At 40.0% G+C, this 18772-nt stretch overlaps 1 protein-coding gene across 4 annotated transcripts; it reads left to right on the forward strand.

Moving 5' to 3' along the window:
• Positions 1–7759: 7759 nt before the first annotated feature.
• On the forward strand, positions 7760–15426 carry HUS1 (HUS1 checkpoint clamp component). 4 transcript variants are annotated; one of them, XM_069007879.1, is made up of 8 exons: positions 7761–7942; positions 8211–8338; positions 8810–8986; positions 10202–10309; positions 11249–11323; positions 13184–13283; positions 13645–13776; positions 14600–15426. In XM_069007879.1, exons 1-8 carry the CDS (start codon positions 7891–7893, stop codon positions 14680–14682), a joined length of 855 nt encoding a protein of 284 aa, XP_068863980.1. In that variant the 5' UTR covers positions 7761–7890; the 3' UTR covers positions 14683–15426. The 4 variants fall into 4 exon arrangements, with proteins under 4 accessions (XP_068863982.1, XP_068863980.1, XP_068863981.1 ...); XM_069007880.1 differs by having other exon boundaries at positions 7764–7819; XM_069007881.1 differs by lacking the exon at positions 10202–10309 and having other exon boundaries at positions 7760–7942.
• Positions 15427–18772: the final 3346 nt, after the last annotated feature.

Below are 18772 nucleotides of genomic sequence, written 5' to 3' on the forward strand. Positions count from 1 at the left end.
TTATGTTCTTATTGATCTTTTTAAATAACACAGAATTAACTGTGTTTCTAGCTTATATAAATACCATTTTGGGGAGCAGCAGGAAATTACCTGTTGAGGTAATTTTACTGAATGAATTGCCCATAACACTGCGGTTCTGGACATCTCTCCAAAAGCTTCTGATATGCTTTGGGGGCTTGGGAGGTAGTTTTAAAAAACTATTGAAAATTTCTATTTTCACTCTGTGGTTGTGCCCACATGAAGGGGTGAGCTTTGCTAATGCAGATTCTTATTGTAATGGGACCTAGATTCTGACAGTTTTGTGGTGCTGATATGCATCGTGATTTTTATGCCTCTTCCAAGTATGACTACCAGTGCAATCTCCTAGCCCTCTGAGAGTTTCTTTCCTCTGAGATGAAACTGTGTAGAGCAAAGTGGCCATTGATTTCAGTTGTAGCTATAGCTGCTAGCACTCTGGACATTGAATTGACTTCAGTGAGTTTACTACAGACAACTCAGTCAATGAAAGATAGTCTAGTAGTATTGGTGATACCTGTGCACAGCAGACACTGCTACAGATGTCTATCATGAAGGCTTCCAGTAGGGACTCGTATAAATTAATTTGCCTCAGGTTGAGGCTGTATGATTTCTGGGACACTGGGTTGTGAAGGCTTTGGGGATTTTATGTGTAGCCTTCATTTACCTTTCTTGCACTAAAATGAGCACAAAATATCTTAAGTGAAAGAAGGACAAAAGAGAGCACAGGTTGACAATAAAGGTATTGATCATAAATCTGGAAACTAAAGGAAATGGGAAATAGAACAAATGAAAAAACAAAGGAACAAAGTGAGTAAAGGATCACAGATGTTTCAGTGCAAAAATAATTGCAACCCAAAAATCTTCACAGCAAATAGAAAAACCTATTTCCTTTAGAATTTTTATATAACAGTGGCACTTGAAGTATATGAGATTCACAGGGAAAATATCAGAATTTTTCCAAGACCAAAAATCTACAGTTATACTAATCTGGAAACAAATTTTTAAAAAATTAAAAATTTCAACCTACCCTCAAAAGCATTTTCATGAAAAATATTCTGTTCTGCTTATGTATCTGTAAGAAAAATTTTTGTGTGTACTGCAAACATGAAACTGATTTTAATTCTGTGTTCCTCTCTACTGCCCAATCAAACTGCATTGGAAGAAGTAAAATTAGAAGTTGCTTGCTTCTCTTAAATACTAATCACTCATCTCTCATAAAAAAATACTTGTAACTCCCGCACACTGTCAAATTTACCATATTTAATGACCTGTAAAATGTTAATATCCATAAAGAATAGTGATTTTCAGTACATGGAATGCTTTATCCATCTTGATACGTGTTCCAAATACTACAATCCTATTTCATTCAAAATAGCCCATTAAAACGGATTTTCAGGTTTCTATCATCATTTGCAGATTTTTGCTTTTTTGTGTTCTTACACGAATATTGAGCATGTGGCTTGTCCAAAACTATGTGTATCAGGAAATGTTCAGGTATTCACTTCCTCCATGCCTTCTCATATTCCTAAACTAAGACATGAAAAGCCGTCTCAACTGCTAAGGCATTAATGTCAACAATCTAGGGCTAGACAAAATGCTTGCAGTCAAAATGTCAGATTAAAATACTCAGCTCTAGCAGTTCTCCTGACTCAAATACAGGAGACAGTAAACATGTATAAAAGTTTATTTATAAGAGTAATTCTGACTATAGGCTTCTCACTTCATAACTATATTTTTTGGTATTTGAAAGATCCCTGATACCTATTTACTTCAGGAAAAGAAACTTGTCATAAATTTTGGAGAGCAGTATAACTTTGCCTGTGTGTAGATGAACAGGATGCTGGAATAAGTTGTTCTAGGAAAAATTTTATTTATCTATTTTACTTGCTTAGTTGCCTTCATACTAGAAGTTATTTTTAGTGTCTGAATCCTAACATGTTATACTAGCAGAATCATTTGATTGTTTACTCAGTGATCTTTTGCTGGAATACAAATTTTGGACATACATACCTTTGTTTCCACAAAAGGCAACATCTTTGAGCTAGGCTACCTGTTACACCACTAGGGTATTTTCCAGGATGATTTTGCCTCTCTAGGTATAGTAGCAAATCTTTTTCAGTGTGAATGATTTCTTTGTCTTCATAAAAGAAAAAAGGTTGGACTCTAGATTGCTTAAAATTAAGCTCTAATTATTTTATCAAACCCTCTGAAACAGATGTATGGTCTTTCCTAGCTTCTGCTTTTATGTGCCTGTTTTGAACAAAAAGGATTTTTGAACTGGACACTAGAGTAAGACCAAAGCAGTTGCAAGTTTTCCAGTTTGAAATGACTAATGAATTACATGCTCTACTCTGCTTTAATTGATGAAACCACATGGATGAATGGAAACCAATCAAGAAAACTTAAAGATTTGTTACAAAGAAGCTGAAATTAGGTGGTTAGAACACTCTGGAGTATCACCATTTAGCTCACATTCTTCCCACTATACATCATTTTTCACTTCAAGACAAGTTAGAGACTACTCTCAAAAGACCGGCAAATTAGCAGGAAGGATTTCTTCAGAGACAGGCTTTGTAATGACATTGTTACTGGCCGGAATAGGCTGAAGTCTTAATTTGCAAAATTCTGAACCTTGTTTCAGGGGTTTATAAATTCATGAAATGTTAATGATTTTGGGATTTCTGAGCCAACCTATTACACTCAATTTAATACAACTCGCTTTATGAAATTCCTTTTTGGACTATTTGAAATGAAATTTTGAAAAAAACATTCTGAAGCTTAATGAAACAAATAGGTAGCTAATGGGAGTTGGAAAGAAAATAAGAGAGATGTTTATGCAAGTGGCCTGGGTTTTGATTATTTTGAATTTTAGTCTTGGCTCAAATTCCTTCAGCTGCCACATCACCCTAGAGATGTCTAAATGTTTGCTACTGAAAATGGCCTCTGTTTTCTAAATAAAATCTGCATCTTGTTGCCATGCTTTGACTAGAAGAGAATGAATTCTGACATGGTTTAAGCATCAAGTAGGAGAAAATCCAGTACTTGGCACAACTTGTCTCCTTGGGCTTCACATACAGTCACAAGCCTGTCTCCAGAAAGCTTTTGATGGTGGTAGATTCATTACTGAATGCACAGGCAGTAACCTGTTTGGGTTTTGTTTGGGGGTGTTTTTTTAATCACAGTATGCTAGGGACAAATTGCTCATGGCTTCTATGCTTCAATATTAGTAGTCAACTTCATAACTGCTAGAGTATTGCCCCAAAAGCAAGTCTTGGATGAAGACATGATCCCTACATATGTTAAAAAAATGATGAGTCTTTTTGGCCATCCATATGCCCCTTCTTTTCAATAAACATGAGCAAAAATAGAGACAGATGCTTCTTAGGCAATCAGCCTGTCTGTAGATCTGGCATATTATTTTCTCATTTGTACATTTTCTCTGCAAGCTGGCAGGATTTCCCACTAGAGGTTTTATGTGATTCGCTCACTCTACCATTAAACCCAAAAAGCAAAACAGCATGTAGGCAGCATATAAACAAGGTCCATGAACTGAAAATGAATGTGAATTACTTAGCCATGAAGGTACAAAGAGGAGCAAACACTTCCTCTCTAAGAATTCTGAACGGAATTTTATTTTAATAAAATACACACAACTTGTTTTATGTAAAATTATTTCATTTAACTCAAAACAGTTTCTTGTGATTTTCCATATAGTCAAAACAACTTCAGTTCCAGTTTGGTGTAGATGATGATAGAAAATAACGCCTGAAATTCTCACTGCAGGTCGTGTTTTATTCTTATTTCTTTCTCACTTTTTATGCTTTTCCATAGCTAAATTACTATCTTTTAAATTTGTGATGCATTGCAATGGATCCATTAACCATATCATTAAAAAATGTGTTAAAGGCAGTATTTTGAATCTGATCATTATTTTGTGGCGTGTGTAGGCTTATGTTGTACTATACTTCTCTTGCTCAAAGCACCATTTAACATAGGAGTTTTCACTAACAACTTTGAAACAGTGTATGAGAAAGGTGTGTTTCATTAAGTGTACAGTTTCAAGTTGAAAACACTGATTAAGCTTAACATCTAGTTATACATTATGGTCAGTTTCAATTAATTTATGTAAAAATACTGAAGTTTTCCATAACAGCCAAAAAAACCCCTTAATGCTATTTTACTTCTTCTTCAGTCCAGTGATACAGACCTGTTCAGAGCTGAGCTTCAGCAGACTGGGATCAAATCACACAGACTTTTCAAGCTAAATGATCAGTTACAGTAATACCCACTCATAGATCAAATTAATGTGGAAAGGACTTAATAGTACAGATAAAACTGTTAGACAGGGAAAGGGCCCATTCTAGTACCTATTCATTTTCTGTGGTGATACGTTCAGTGTCCCTCTGGTTCTCAGAGTTGACATTCTCAGATTTTTCATTTCCTTTGTCTCTCCACCAAGCAACCTAAGGAGTGTGAATGCCTTCTTTCCTAAACAAGTATACTTTTAAGTTATTTAGATGGGCTTAAAAACATAGAACTCATGATTTCAAATGCATGTATAATCCATTTATTATGTAAATAACTAATAGAAGAAATTGGAAAAAATACATTAACCAAGCAAACACTGCAGAAGAAATTGGCTTTGATCACAAGTAACTGTGTGGCAGCAGGATTTACTAGGCCTAAAAGTTGACAATGGGTATAGCAGTGTCACAAGCAAGAGGGTGACAGGCTGTGAAGATCTACAGACAGCACAGAGGTTCTGAGTTATTAGGAGTAGAGGGGTACAACTGCTGTGACAGTTTCGTATTCTGTCAGTGCTGCTCTGCCATATCAGGGCTCCTTCACAAAGCTGTTTCTATCTGCTGTCAATGTGATATACCCTAGCACTTCTCTTTTAAGCCAGTATGGATAGAGAACTGAATGTCTGTCAATCTGCCTTATCTCCTACAGCTGTAGTAATAAATGGCTCCTGCCTGGCCTGAACCCCCGAAGTAGAGCCTGTCTGTCAGTCAACTGTGATGAGAGCACAGAGCAATATAAAGTCTTTTTTTTGCAGACTTCTGTAGCATATAACTATTTATTTCTGATGCCCATCTTGGTTATTAATTCCCCATTCTTTATTATTTAGGGCAAGCAATGGAAATTTTTTGTATACATAAAGTCTGTCTTCTCATTGTGGCTTAATCTTCCGAGGTTATAAAGCATTATTAAAAACAGACCATATATAGAAAACAAGCTAGAGAACAAGCTTCTGTCCAGCTGTGTTCATTTTGCATGGCCTGGTTTTTGGTAGTGGGGGGGGCCACAGAGGTGGCTTCTGTGAGACGCTGCTAGAAGCTTCCACCATGTCCGGCAGAGCCAATCCCTGATGGCTCTGAAGATGGACATGCCAAAGCTGAGCCATTTAGAGATGTTGGTGATGCCTCTGTGATAACATATTTAAGAAGAAAATCAAACCAAAGGGATGCAGTTTTAATTCCAGCTGGAGGAGGAGGTGAGAACATGTGAGGGAAACAACATGGGGACACACCAAGGTCAATGAAGAAGGATGGGGAGGAGGCGCTCCAGGAGCCGGAGTTGAGATTCCTCTGCAGGCAATGGGGGATGCAGAGATCCACCCGCAGCTTGTGGGGGAGGTGCTCACACCAGAGTGCGTGGATGCTGGAGGAGGTTATGATCCAGTGGAAGACCCAGTGGAAGACCCAGTGGAGAGAGGGGGCCCCTGCTTCCAGGCTGGGGCAACTGCACCCCGTGAAGAGTGACCCACGCCACAGCAGTTTTGGGAGGACTGTTTGCCCGTGGGAGGGACTCACACTGCAGCAGTTTTGGGGGGACTGCTGCTTGTGAGATTGGAGCCATGCTGGAGAAGTTCACAGAGAACTGTCTCCCGTGGGAGAGACCCCATGGTCTCACAGGGGAAGGACTCCTCTCCCTGAGCAGCAGCAGCAGATCTCGGGTGACAAACTGACCAAAAACCCCCATGCCCTGTCTCCCTGTACTGTCGGTGGGAAGGAGGGAGGGGCTGGGCGAAGAAAAGGTGCTTTTAAGGGCTTATTTTACTTCTCATTATCCTCCTCTGACTTTGTTAGTAATAAATTCACTTTGTACCTCTAAGTCAAACCATGACAGCAGCTTTCTCAGGAAACCACAAAGGTAGAAAAGGCAAATGATGTGGATCTGTTAAACCTTTTGCAATCCACACTTCCACAGAATGCCACAACTTGAAAAGGATTAGATCAACCTTCCTTCTGCAAATCCCACTTAAACTTCATATAGCAATCATTTCACTAAAAATAGTCTGCAATATGTGAAAGATGGAAAGTGTGTTAAACTGCAAAGTGTAGTATGTGGGATTTCACACCGTCAGGGCCTTATCTCCTGCAGCCATGTTTTACAAAACAAAAGGCTAATGGAGCAATATTTAATGAAAAAGTTTGAGTTAATTCTCTCAGGTATAAACTATTGTCCAAGTCTGAAACTAAGACTGGACCTAGCCTGCACATAAGCTCTATCAGGAGTTTAGAAAGCAAGAGGGTATACTCTGAACTTTGTGATTCAACAGGAGAATCTTCCTTACTCTTTTTTGTCTTTGGTCTCTGTGTAAATAATTCTAAAATTATTCTAATTTTTGATTTTTCTTTTTGTGTTTCATCCATGATAGAGTGAAACTTGTCAATTGAACTTTATGTCACACTTTTATAAATGTATTTTAACCCCACCCTTGCTAATATCTTTGATGATGATCCTTTGAGTGACCCTAAACCCCACATTTGTGACAAATTGGCATAGTCGGCAGGATCCTAGATCAGAATTTGTGACACCCTACTGCAGTGGTTTCTCCAGGAAAATCTTCAGCTTATTTCTAAAAAATTTACAAAGCCTGTGAGCAATACAAGCAGAGAATAGCCTCTCCAGAAACTGTTGCTGTACCTGTCACTATGCAGACCCAAGGTTATTTAATTTTCTTCATAATGACTGTATTGAACGAGAGCATCAAGGCATGTGAGCAGCATCCCAAGAATATTTCAAAATTAAATGTGAGGCAATTTAGCTGATCTGGGGACTTTGCAGTGTGACAAAAGAACACCAAACAATCCTGACAGACCAAAAAGAACAACACTAGAAAACTGTCTCTGCAAATGCTGTAGGTTTTGAAGGACTACAAGGAACCAAAACCATCAAGGCAAAGGACACCATCTTCTATAGGAAACAGGCATGCTGCACACTGACAGGTAGAGCAAAGTTTTCCTTCACTTTGTATGTCCTTGAACTATTCCAACCTTTACATAAACCCCTGTGCACCATGCACTAAGCTGGGAGCCTGACTACATGAGGTGCCCGGTCTGACAGAGAATCTTTCTCAAAACACTTTCGGTGGCCCAGCCCCTTCTGGGTGGCCTGGCTAACAATGGGGCAGTGGAAGGGCCCGTCAGAAAGCTCTGTTCTCTCCACTTTCTAACACGACTGCTGCTTTCCTTCCTCACCACCGCGTCATGTGGTCCAGTGTCGGGGCTTGCCCCCTGCCAGGAGCTGATGGTGTCTGCTGTAAGGGCCCCCTTGGATTTGAAAAAGAAAATTCCTCGAGACATCGGGGCTGGGACTCATACAGATGAATTTTCACGTATGTTCCGGGAGTACCAAGGCATTTTACTTCGACTCAAGCTTTTCAGCCCTGATTGCGAGGACCGCTAGCGCAGCGGAAGGAAGTCTGGCAGGGCCCGCCTGTGCCAGACCCTGCCCAATCCCGCCGCGCATCCGGGGTCGGCTGCAATGGGCGCTGGCTGCCCGGAGCTGCTCGGTAGGAGGCTTCTTCCTTCCTGATCGCTTTCTGTGGCAGCGGGCGAGGGGCCCGGGAGGGCCCGCGCCGGCATGCGATTTCGGGCTAAGATCGTGGATCTCGCCTGCCTCAACCACTTCAGCCGTGAGTATGCCGGGGCAGGCTGAAGGCCGGCAGTGCCTCGCTGAGCGGCTGGGCTTTCCCGGGCAAAGGAGAAAGGAGGGGAGGTGAGGACCGCAGGCCTTTCCTGGGAGGAGGTGGCATGAGCGGTTTCCTTCGCCCCGACATGTTTAGGGGTTTGCGCAGCAGCACGAGCTGCGTTTGTAGAGGCTGAAGGTTCTTCCCCGTCCTGTACAGACCGGGGTGTATGGAGCGATCACCGCTGTAACGTCCGCCTCCCTCCCTCCGGCAGGTATAATTAACACAATCGCCAGGTTAACCAAGAGCTGCATCCTGCGCCTTACTGTCTGCAAGCTGTATTTCATCCTCTCCGATAAAGTAGCAAATGGAGGTGCCAGTATGTGGTGTGAGCTGAGCCAGGTAAGTGCAGGGAAGTTCAGTAACCACATGTTGAAAACCAGAGCATGCAGTTGGGTTTGATGTACGGGGCGTTTCTTGTAGCCCTCACTTGGGATGTCAGGTAGACCTCACCTGTCAGGCCTCTCAAGGTCTGTCTGGTTGCACAGGTGTTTCAGGTTGGATATTCCCTTTACCTTAATTGTCACTTCAGTATAAAGCTTCAGTGTGTGCTGCCCCACATGGGCCTGCCCAAAACTGGAAACAGGAAAGCATAACTCACTGTCTAATGGACTGATTAGGTGTTAGGGGAGGTGATTAATTTGTTTAGCCTGAAGCAATGAGCCTTCATGGTTGTGCAGCCTTTTGTGATTCCTCAGGTGATGCCAGGCAGAGGGAAGTTTCTGCTGTACGCATGCAGTTCTAAGCTTAAGGTCTGATAAATAAAACTGTCCCCTCTTGTTTGCTTTATTTCCCAACTTTCAAAAATTGTAGGGGAATTTCTTCGACGAATTTCAGATGGAAGGAGTAGCTGCAGAGCACAATGAAATCTATTTAGAGTTGGTGCCTGAGAACCTGTCAAGAGCATTAAAAACTGCCCAGAGCGCTAAGGCAGTGAAGATCAAGTTGACTAATAAACACTGTCCCTGTCTCAGAGTTGCTGTGGAGCTAGTAAGTGCAACCATGCTTTCATATTCATTATTAAGAAAAAAATCTTAAAATTTAGTGCTTTTCCTAAGATCAAAGGGTAATATTTGTTGTAATTCTAGAAAACTAAAGAAATATTGTGCCACTTTCCATTTCACTAGCCTTTCTTGCCATCATGGTTGGTCGTACACAGAACCAGATTTGTATTTTCCAAAAGGCAAGGAAGAGGTGGAGGAAGAAAGAAAGCTATGTTATTGAAACAACTTTTTCTAATGTCTACTTTTCTCCATTTCTTCATCCTCTATATTTTCTGTGGATTATTCTCTTTTTATTGAAGCCATTAGGTGAAGGAGGTTTCAGTGTACTGTTTGGCTCTGTGTTTTGCCTTTGGTTTTCCTGATACTGTATGCTGACTTCTGATTTTTTTGTTGTTGTTGTTAACTCCACTTGTTATAAATGAGGCTTGGACTTTTTTGGGTGGAATAAAAGTCTGCTTGTTTATTAAAAAGAAAACCAGGAGCGGAGACTCGAGGTAAGCCCAAGTCCCACTTGACAACCCAGAAAAACAAACAGAGCATCGCACCGGGTGTTCCCTCGGACTCAGGTTCCTCAGGAAGACCCCCGGGGCCATTCTTATAACCTCTCTTGATGCTGTGATTGGTGCGGCTCAGATCCTCCCTCTGATGACTTGTTGTTAGGGTCCTCATTGGTGTTCAATTCTGTCAGTCTCTGGGGCGTCGAGTGATTGGTTTTCCCCCCAACCAATAATTCCCCAAAGTGTTTACATCATAATTATTAAGTAATCTTAAGAACATTCTAGAACATTTCTCCTCCTTTCTATAGACCCATTACTTTCCCCCATTGGTGTCACCATCTAGTGGGCACATGGCAATATTACACCCGTACAATCGCAATAACAACGCATACCCCCACTCTTCTAACAAGCAACTTTTAACTTCTTCTCAACCAAAAAAAACTTTTAACCATTTGTTACGCACTGATTCACCTCTTAAGCTCTAAGAATAGTTTATAGATACACTAATGACTGATACCTCACAAACTCTTCATCATTTGAAAGGGAAGCCCACTTAAAAGCATATTGATAGGAACCTAGGGAAAACTGGAACTGAGTGTCTGGGGTATGTAGTTATAGCATTTCCCAGAGTGGGTCTGAAAGATTTAAATTTAGAATTCCAGTCTTGTGTTTAACTGCAAGAGCATCCTCTTTTTTCCCTCAAGCCATCCTTATCAAGCAGCAGTAGGATTGTGACACATGACATTCCTGTGGGAGTTATTCCCAGAAGAATGTGGAATGACTTCAGAGAGCCCAGTGTGCCAAACTTTGATGTAAGCCTGTTTTTATATTCCCTACTGAAAGGGGAGTTTGCAAGTGGAGTGGTATTGCTACAGAGTGTACTACTGGTGGGGTGTGGAAAGGAGTTGGGAGCAAAGAAGGAGGACTGGAGGTAACAGTTTTGGAGGAGTATGAACATGGCTTCTATCTTGACAAGGGAGTTCAGAACGTATGAAAACAGAGTGGGTGATTGCCAGTTGCTTCTATGATGTTCACGGCAAAGGAGGAGTAAAGGACTTGCATGGCTTTAGTCTGGAGCACCTCTAAACCACACAGGTTTAGACTGTTTCAGCTGTTTAGTTGCTAGAAGGCCCAAATAATCTGTTCTTTCTGAAATTCATGGCCTATCTGGCAGAGTTAAAGATGTGTGTTTCCTCCTGATTTTTATATATCCTTTCATTTTGACTTTTAGCAGAGTTGCAAGGAAAGGTCCTTGTGCAAATGTGCTTCTGTTTGAGGTTATGGATGTCTGTTACTTCTATAGCTAAGAGTATTTAGGTTCTGAAGACATACAAGAAGAAACTTGAAGTATTTTGTTCTTTTATTTCAGATTTACGCTGCTGCAGTTCCAGAAATTACTGCAGTATCATGGGAGTCTTGTTCTTCCCTTTTTGGCTATAGTAATTGACTGTTTAGTAATAGTCAATGACAGATGTTCATGTGAGAGTCTGATCTGCAAAATATGCCTCTACTTTATTTTGAACAGACACTTGGAATGTTATGTCTGGAACAATTGCTAGAATGATGGCCTGTTAGTATGATGGGAAAGAGCTCCTCTGTTCCTGAGACCTTTGCTGATTTCAGATAGATATTGTGCACCCTGCAAGCCAGAGATAACTCAGTCCAAACTGAGACAGAATTGAAAGCAGAAATAAATGTGTCCCAATCACATGTGAAATACTTGTTCAAATGCATTTCTTATGTCTTTCTAGGTCAGTATTTACCTACCAGTGCTGAAAACAATGAAGAGTGTTGTGGAAAGAATGAAGAATCTCAGCAATTTCATTGTAAGTTCAGACACTTCAAACATGTATGTTACAGATGTTATTTCATCAGGGACATAACATGTTTCACTGTTGCCTAAACTGGTGCTGCCACATTATCTTATTTTGAGATAGTTAGACATTGAAATCAAGGCACCTGAAGCCTGTGTAAAGATTGAAGAGAATGATGGGATTTATTTTAGGATTTACACTGAAGAGTTTTTCCTGAGCTTCTCAGAAAATTATGCTCTTTGTACTAAATCCATGAAAGAACATGGCATTGTGGTGCTACAAGCCATCTTTATAGGTGGTAAGAAATTACAGTCCCTCAGGAAGCTAGCTGGAGACTTTCCAGGTGATTTCATTATGGAAATGCCTATTAAGTGAGTGTTGTGTTAGGTGTCTGTGAATGAACTTCAGGTAAACTTGATGTAGGATTTAAAGGAAATTCTGCTAATAGCCCCAGATGTCAGACTAGGCTTTAGACTCTGACATGTTGGGTTTGCAGTCTGCCTTGGATTTCTGGAGTTCTAGTGGGCCTTTTAATTGAAAGAAGCCCTCTGCAGTTGGACAGAAAAGGGCTTTGGTTTTTTATGTAGTTGTTTTTGCTCACAGTCACCAGAATTGACTGACATGAAAGTTAGTAAGTAAGAGTAGAGCTTTGGAATAGTTTGGGTTTGATGCTGTTCCTACCCATTTTAATAAATAGGAATTTTTCTGTTAACTGAGAATCCTGAAATTAGAACAGTCTCAGTTTTTCAAGACTTGGAAGAATTGAGGGATTACCCTGGGTTACTGGCAGTTTTGCAAATGGCAATCATCCTGCAAATACACATCAGACTCTTTTCCTTTGTGCGACTTTTTGGGGGCTCTGTTTTTACTTCCTGTCCTTTCCTTCCCCCATGTCCTTGGTGGATATGCTTATGCAAAATTGAGCACAGTGCTTTTGTTTCTAGAACTGAGGATCTTTTCTCACACAGGATAGCTGTATGACAGGATTGAACTTTACTAAGTGCCTTGCTTTCATGCTGTTAGAGAACAAAAGCATTAAGTGTCACAATTAATTATCTTTGCTAGATGCATCCTGGTAATAAAACTGGTCAAGATCAGTGTTGCAAAATGGGCTTAGAAGCAATTTCTGATAGTACTTGTCCATTGTTTGGGAGCTTGGCATCTCCATTCTATTCTGGTTGCAATACAAGTCTTTTTTTTTTTTTTTAATTACTGAGAATTTGTCTAATCACAGAAATGAAGTGCTTGGTTGTGCTTTAGGAATCCTCTGATCTGCTTGGAAATTTTGTAAGACCATATATAGTCTCCTTCAAATTCCTCCTTCCAGCTTTCAGGATGGAATTTGAAAACTTTTAGCACTTTTCCAGGATTTCTATCAGTTCAAAGTCCTTCTTGGAGTTACTGATCTGATGCAGCAGTCGTCTACTTTAAAGTCTTGAAAGCAGCACTGTCAGCTCTTGGTGCATGCCATTTTCTGTGTGTGTAATACAGACTGTGTAGGTGCCTTTTTTTTGTTGAATAACTGAATGGAAATTCAGGAATCTTTGCATTTCTTCAGCTTCAGTCACTTATTTCTGAAGCCTTTTCCTCAGCACATGAACTTCCCAAAGCTAATACTTGTTCTAAAAGTACTGGAGAGCAATTACATTTCTTTATTTTCATAATTTCTGAAAGTTTGGTCTAGGGTAATTCACACAGGAATGATGGCAAATGCATTTTGTAGCTGAACATTCAAATGTTCAAACCATGTTCAGAAAGTATGGTTGACCTGCACTGAAGTACTCCTGGAAGCTTGTATTTGAACAAGACCAAACTGTATTCTGTAATTCTGCAGTGTGAAAGTGGGTTGCCTAAAATTGAGATTGATTGCAGGTGATTGAAGCAAACTTGAGTGGTGAAATGAACTTGAAAATAGAAACTGACTTAGTATCTGTAACAACGCATTTTAAGGACCTGGGAAATCCTCCCTGGGGTAAGTTTCCCTGTTTGTTACCCCTTGTGTCTGTCTGATCTCATTATTTGTGTTGCTTATAACAGTACTTACCTTTTATTCTTTAAAAAATAGCATCAAGTACTTTGAAGTCTTCAATGAAATCTTAAAAGAAAAAGTGGCCAGTAGCATGTCTGTTTCATGTAGGGGGGTGGTGGTGGGGAATCTCTTCCATTATTCTTGACAGTTTGGTAGGAAAACTGGGATTTCTTTTCCTTGCACTGCTGTTTCTGAAAAACAAGCCATTTGAGTTCCAGTGCTTCAGCAGTTTTCAGGTGTGTCCTTATGGGTTTTAAAACTACTGCTTATGTTTGGACTAAGTGTTGTGTCCTTACACTTTAAGCATCAGAGGATGGATGTCAAAGTTCTGCTCAAGGCAGAGATCTGGAAAGTATGGCTGACGCATGCATAGACATCAAGAAGCTGCAGCAGCTGCTTGCTGGACAGCAGGTCAATCCTACGAAAGCATTGTGCAGTAAGTTCAACAGCTCTGCTTGCGAGCTCCAGTTAAGTAGGGATGTTTGCCATACTTAGTCTCAGCAGAATACCACATCTTCTGTTTTGTCTGTTTGAAACTCAACTATTTTCACAGTACCCAAGGACTTCTAATCTCTATAGGCAGTAAGATTCCATGTCCTAGGCATTTGGGGAAGAAAAAATAAAATAAGTCAGGCACTTAAAAAAGTATCAAGCTGAATACTCAGACTCACTAATCATGCGTGTTGTCTTGTTGTCTCTATTTTGAAGTTGTTATTAATTTTTATTATTGTTTTGAGATACTATTTTTTGAAAGTCTTAAGGCCTCTAGCTCCTAGCAGAGAAATTGGAATTTACTGGCTTTTGTTTGGTTGGTTTTTTTTCCTTTGGATGCTTTCTTACCCTGATTCTAATACTAAAATGTTTTTTATAGAGCTAGTGTTTCTACCCATAGAAACAATACTTCCTTTCTAGCAGAAGCCTATGTAGGGGTTTATATTCTATTTTTATAACTCTGTGTGCTTTTCCTGAGAACATCTGTTTGTTATGGTTTAGTGCAGATGCTAAGAATTTCCCAAGGAAGATTTAAATAATGGGTGTAGCATTATAAACCTATACACTATACATTTACTTTTTGGCATCATCTTTCATAAACTATTAATGCTTTCCAGACCCTCAAGGATTTAAATTGTCTAGTTTTCCTTCTGTCGGAAGTGGTGGAAGCATTGTTCTTATGGTGGCATCTTTAAAAGATGTGATTTTTAAGTATTTTTCCTGCTTTAAGCTGGATTTGTGTTTTAAATTTTTTTTTCTCTTTGCAGATATTGTATGTAAAAGAATTGTCCACTTCATCTTGCTCCATGAGGAGGTTTCACTTCAGTATTTTATTCCAGCAATTGCCTGAGTGTTTTGGAATCTTGGTCATTTTCCAACCTGAGGCCTCTTTCATGAAGTCTGAAATCTTTCCTGAGTTGCTGGAGTATTTTGATGTGAGACACTGTTAGATGCAGCCATCAGATGGACATTATTTCAATATTTATGAAAGTATTCAAAATACCTCCTCATTTAGACAGCCATTTTTGTGCAGAGTTACATGCTATGGAAAACACAACACTGGGGAGCATTGGCATATCTTGCTTTTAGGAGGAGCAAAACTGAAATTTGGCTTACCCACAGCTCAAAGCATCCCAAAAGCATGCTCAATTAAATACTTCAGTCTCCTCAAAAAAACTAAAGTTAGAATCCATCTCTGGAGCTGCTGCTGTGTGTATTCAGTATTGAGCAATGCAATATAGGTTAAGAGATCTCTGAGCAAGCTATCATAGCTCCATGACGCAAGACAGCCTTCTGGAGGGTTGCCAGACTGGTATTTGCCTGGACGAGTGTGCACAGCCCTCCTGAAGTGATACGGAATTGAATTCTGTTTCAGTAGAAATCTTTTGATTAGACTTGCTCCAACATACATCAGCAACTCTGTTTGTGCTTACTCTTTGTTTAACTCTCGGCCTGAGAGGATGAGCAAAACAGTCTGGATAATTTTATTAACGTGAGCAGTGAAAATCCCTGTGTACAGAATGAATATCATATGAGGACATGCGTGAGCACAGCAATTGGTGTGAAATAAAGAACACGTTATTTGTGGATCACATTTTTTCCCCTTTCCAGTTAGAAAACATTGTACAACTTGTGTCATGGTGTCAGACATGATGAGATGGCATCTAGGCTCTCATGCCAAGCAGCCAAGAGCACAAGTAAATTTCACTCATGGGAGCACTGCCCCTGCTTCTACCTCCTGGTTATTTTCTGAGGTCTTTGCCTCCTTATTCCATGTGTGATTTATTTGTTATCCTGGCATGTTCCATATAGCCTTTGATTGTTTTAGAAATGGTGATTGAGTCTATGCTGCCAAATGTGACTGGGAGTTTCTTCTAGAAAGTAACTTGTCATGGTCAGAAGTGCTGGGTTTTTGGTTGGGTTTTTTTTTCCAAGGGACACTGACGCTAAGGGAGCAATGAATCTTTTGTTCATGTAAATGGTCAAGAGAAGGCTGAAGGAGAAGCAGTGGCAGTGAGAAGATAGAATAGACTTGCAGTGATAAGCGTGTTGACTGACTGTGGTTATAGGTTTTCTGCCTACTCCCTCTTTGTTCCTCCCTGCTCTTCCTTGCCCTGCACATTGCCTTATCAGTTGTAATATTTCCAGCCACTGCCTCCAACATGCTGAGGTTTGCATCTTTATCATTTGCAAAGTCCCATTTTGCCCGTGTTGTGAATTGACCTTGGTAAGTAGCCGCTCACTCACTCACACATAGTGGGATGGGGGAGAGAATTGGAAGGGGTAAAAGTGAAAAAATTCTTGGGTTGAGGGAAGGACAGCTTAATAGGCAAATACAGAATTCATTCACTACTTCCCATGAGCATAGGTGTTTAACCATTCCCAGGAAAGCAGGGTGACGGTGGACACAAAAGACTGACACTGAAGATGGTGGCAAGAAACCAAGCCTTTTTAAGCACTTAGCCAGTTATCTGTTTACATAGTTAAAAAGCATTACAAGCATAATTCAACCAACCACTGTACACCACAATGTAAGCACACAATGGTCATGCAGCATGTTTTTCTACCCCTAATTCAGCTATGTCTCTTTCCCACAGTACTTCTACTTAGCTAAAGTAATAGGCCTGAGCCATGATTTTACAAAGGCAACAAGGCCTTCATTTTTATAAGGTTTTACCTATATGCCACATCTCCCCCTTTCTTTGTTTTTTATGACAAGGGTTCATGTACCCTAATGCTAAAACAGTCTGCACCTGTGAAGCCATTATTAAGACGGTTACTGGTCATCTGCTGGTCACAGGAAAAGATACATTAAATACAGATCACAATCAATAAAAACCCATCAAGAACAACATGCTACTGACAAAGAGACCCACAGGATAGGAAAACAAAAGGATAGTGTCCAATGTCCCCAGAGAGAGAGCTGCTGCTTCTGCACTTGGAAGTAAATGGATACTGTTCCAAAGCTCATATGGCTGGAGCTCATGGGCTGTGCTGTTTAGGCAGGAGAGAGTCCATTCGTTGGAAATTCTGACTTTAACATTACTGAATGTCTCTCTGGAGGCATGGAACAGCGAACAACTGAAGAAGGTTAGCAGGAACACAATAACATGATGGTGGGTGCAGTGGGACACAAGGCCTCTTGGCAGGCTGCCTCCATAAACTTCCAGGCACAGCCATGTTCCTGGCAGTCCTGCCTCTGCTCCTGCTTTGGCCACGAGGGCTGGATGGTGATTGGGTCATTTTTCCTCTCACTGAGCCTCTTTTTCTTGGAGGCGATCAATGTTTGTCCAGACGAGCAGGTAACCACTTTAGACCTGTTGGCAATAAAACACATACGTACCTTCTCCCCTAGGTTAGTAGATCAGCTAGGCCTTGCCATTGCACATACAGTTGTGGATTCTTACGTAAAACCTTTTAGAAATTGGTTTCACACAGTCAAATCTTCAGACCAGTATTGCTCTGCTGGGGATCAAAATTACTGATCTGCTTTCAAAACCTTTAGTGTAACTATTGCATTATCTAAATGTTCCTGAGGAGCCGTAGTCCCCCTTCTTTGTTTTTTTTTTTTGTTTTGTTTTGTTTGTTTGTTTATTTGTTTTGGGGTGGTATTGTTTTGTTGTTTTTTTTTGATAACATGCACATCACTCACTATGAACATGAAAGCAACATAAAAATAAGACTATATATGTAATAAACCAATAAACTCACACTGAGCAAAAATAAGCAAGGTAATACATGTAATCCACAGCACACAACAAAAGGATAATTACTTAGAACAATACACCCTCACTTGCCTAAATACTGTACCATCACCCAGAGTCTGCAGTAGCTGACGAGCCCCGGTTCACAATGAGAACCTGGAGAAACCTTTGTGGGCAAGACTTCCAAGTGTACCTTGAAAGGGGGTCCAGCTGTTATAAGCTCAAATTGGCAAGTCAAAGTGACCTGATTACATGTTTAGTACAGAAACACCTGGGTCTGTTGGCATACTTCATGACCAGCTAGGGCCAGGGCTTGGCCAGAGCCAAGGCCTTAACTGGAAAGTTTCCCTAACATATCCTACAAACAAGCCTCTATAAATAGCAGCTGGGAAAGTTTCCTAAAAAGATACATGTCTTGCAGATAGCTACACAACAGTATGTGAAAGTCTGTAAAGCAGCTGGCTTTGTCATTTATCTTTAGCTAAGTCGTCAGTGGTACCATGAACAAACTGCAAACAGCCAAAGAAATGCATATGTATAACATCGAATAATATCTTCTGGATAATGTCCTTCATAAAACATCAGTGAATTCATGATGTGACAGTAAGAACATACCCAGAATCGTTAATACAGCAACAGTAACTGATCTAAGAAATCAAGATTATATTTCTCCACACACCTATGTATATATGACAATAAAGCAAAATAAAAGCAAGAAAGAAAGCACAAAACACAATCGTATGCATAATATGGAATTGTTAGTCATCCTCTGCTACCTATGAAAGATAAAACAGCAAAGATTGTTATGAGTAATTATTGCAGTTGACCAGTGCAGAACACTTATACCCATAGAATTTTCAATGAATATAAGGTTCTAACAAATCCCATCCTCACATACTTTTACAACTTATTATCTTATATTCTTGAAGAGTTGCTTACCAATTCTTCATCATAATTGTTTCAATTGGTTCAACCTTACCTCTATAACAAAAGAACTGTATCTTTCAATTTAAATGAGCATATTTCAGCAGAACTTCACTCAAACTTAATGTCAGTTAAATGTAACAGAAAGTAAACTGAATGAAACTTAAAGTTAACATCACTGAAATAGAACAAAAATTAACCTGAATATAACTTAACAGAAATTAAAAGAACAGAACTTTAACTGAACACACAAACTTGAAACTTAGCAGCACTTAAACTTGTCAGAAATTAAACTCAACAGAACTTAAGCCT

Source organism: Aphelocoma coerulescens, chromosome 2 (genome assembly GCF_041296385.1).
Source record: "Aphelocoma coerulescens isolate FSJ_1873_10779 chromosome 2, UR_Acoe_1.0, whole genome shotgun sequence".
NCBI classification, from domain to species: Eukaryota; Metazoa; Chordata; class Aves; order Passeriformes; family Corvidae; genus Aphelocoma; species Aphelocoma coerulescens.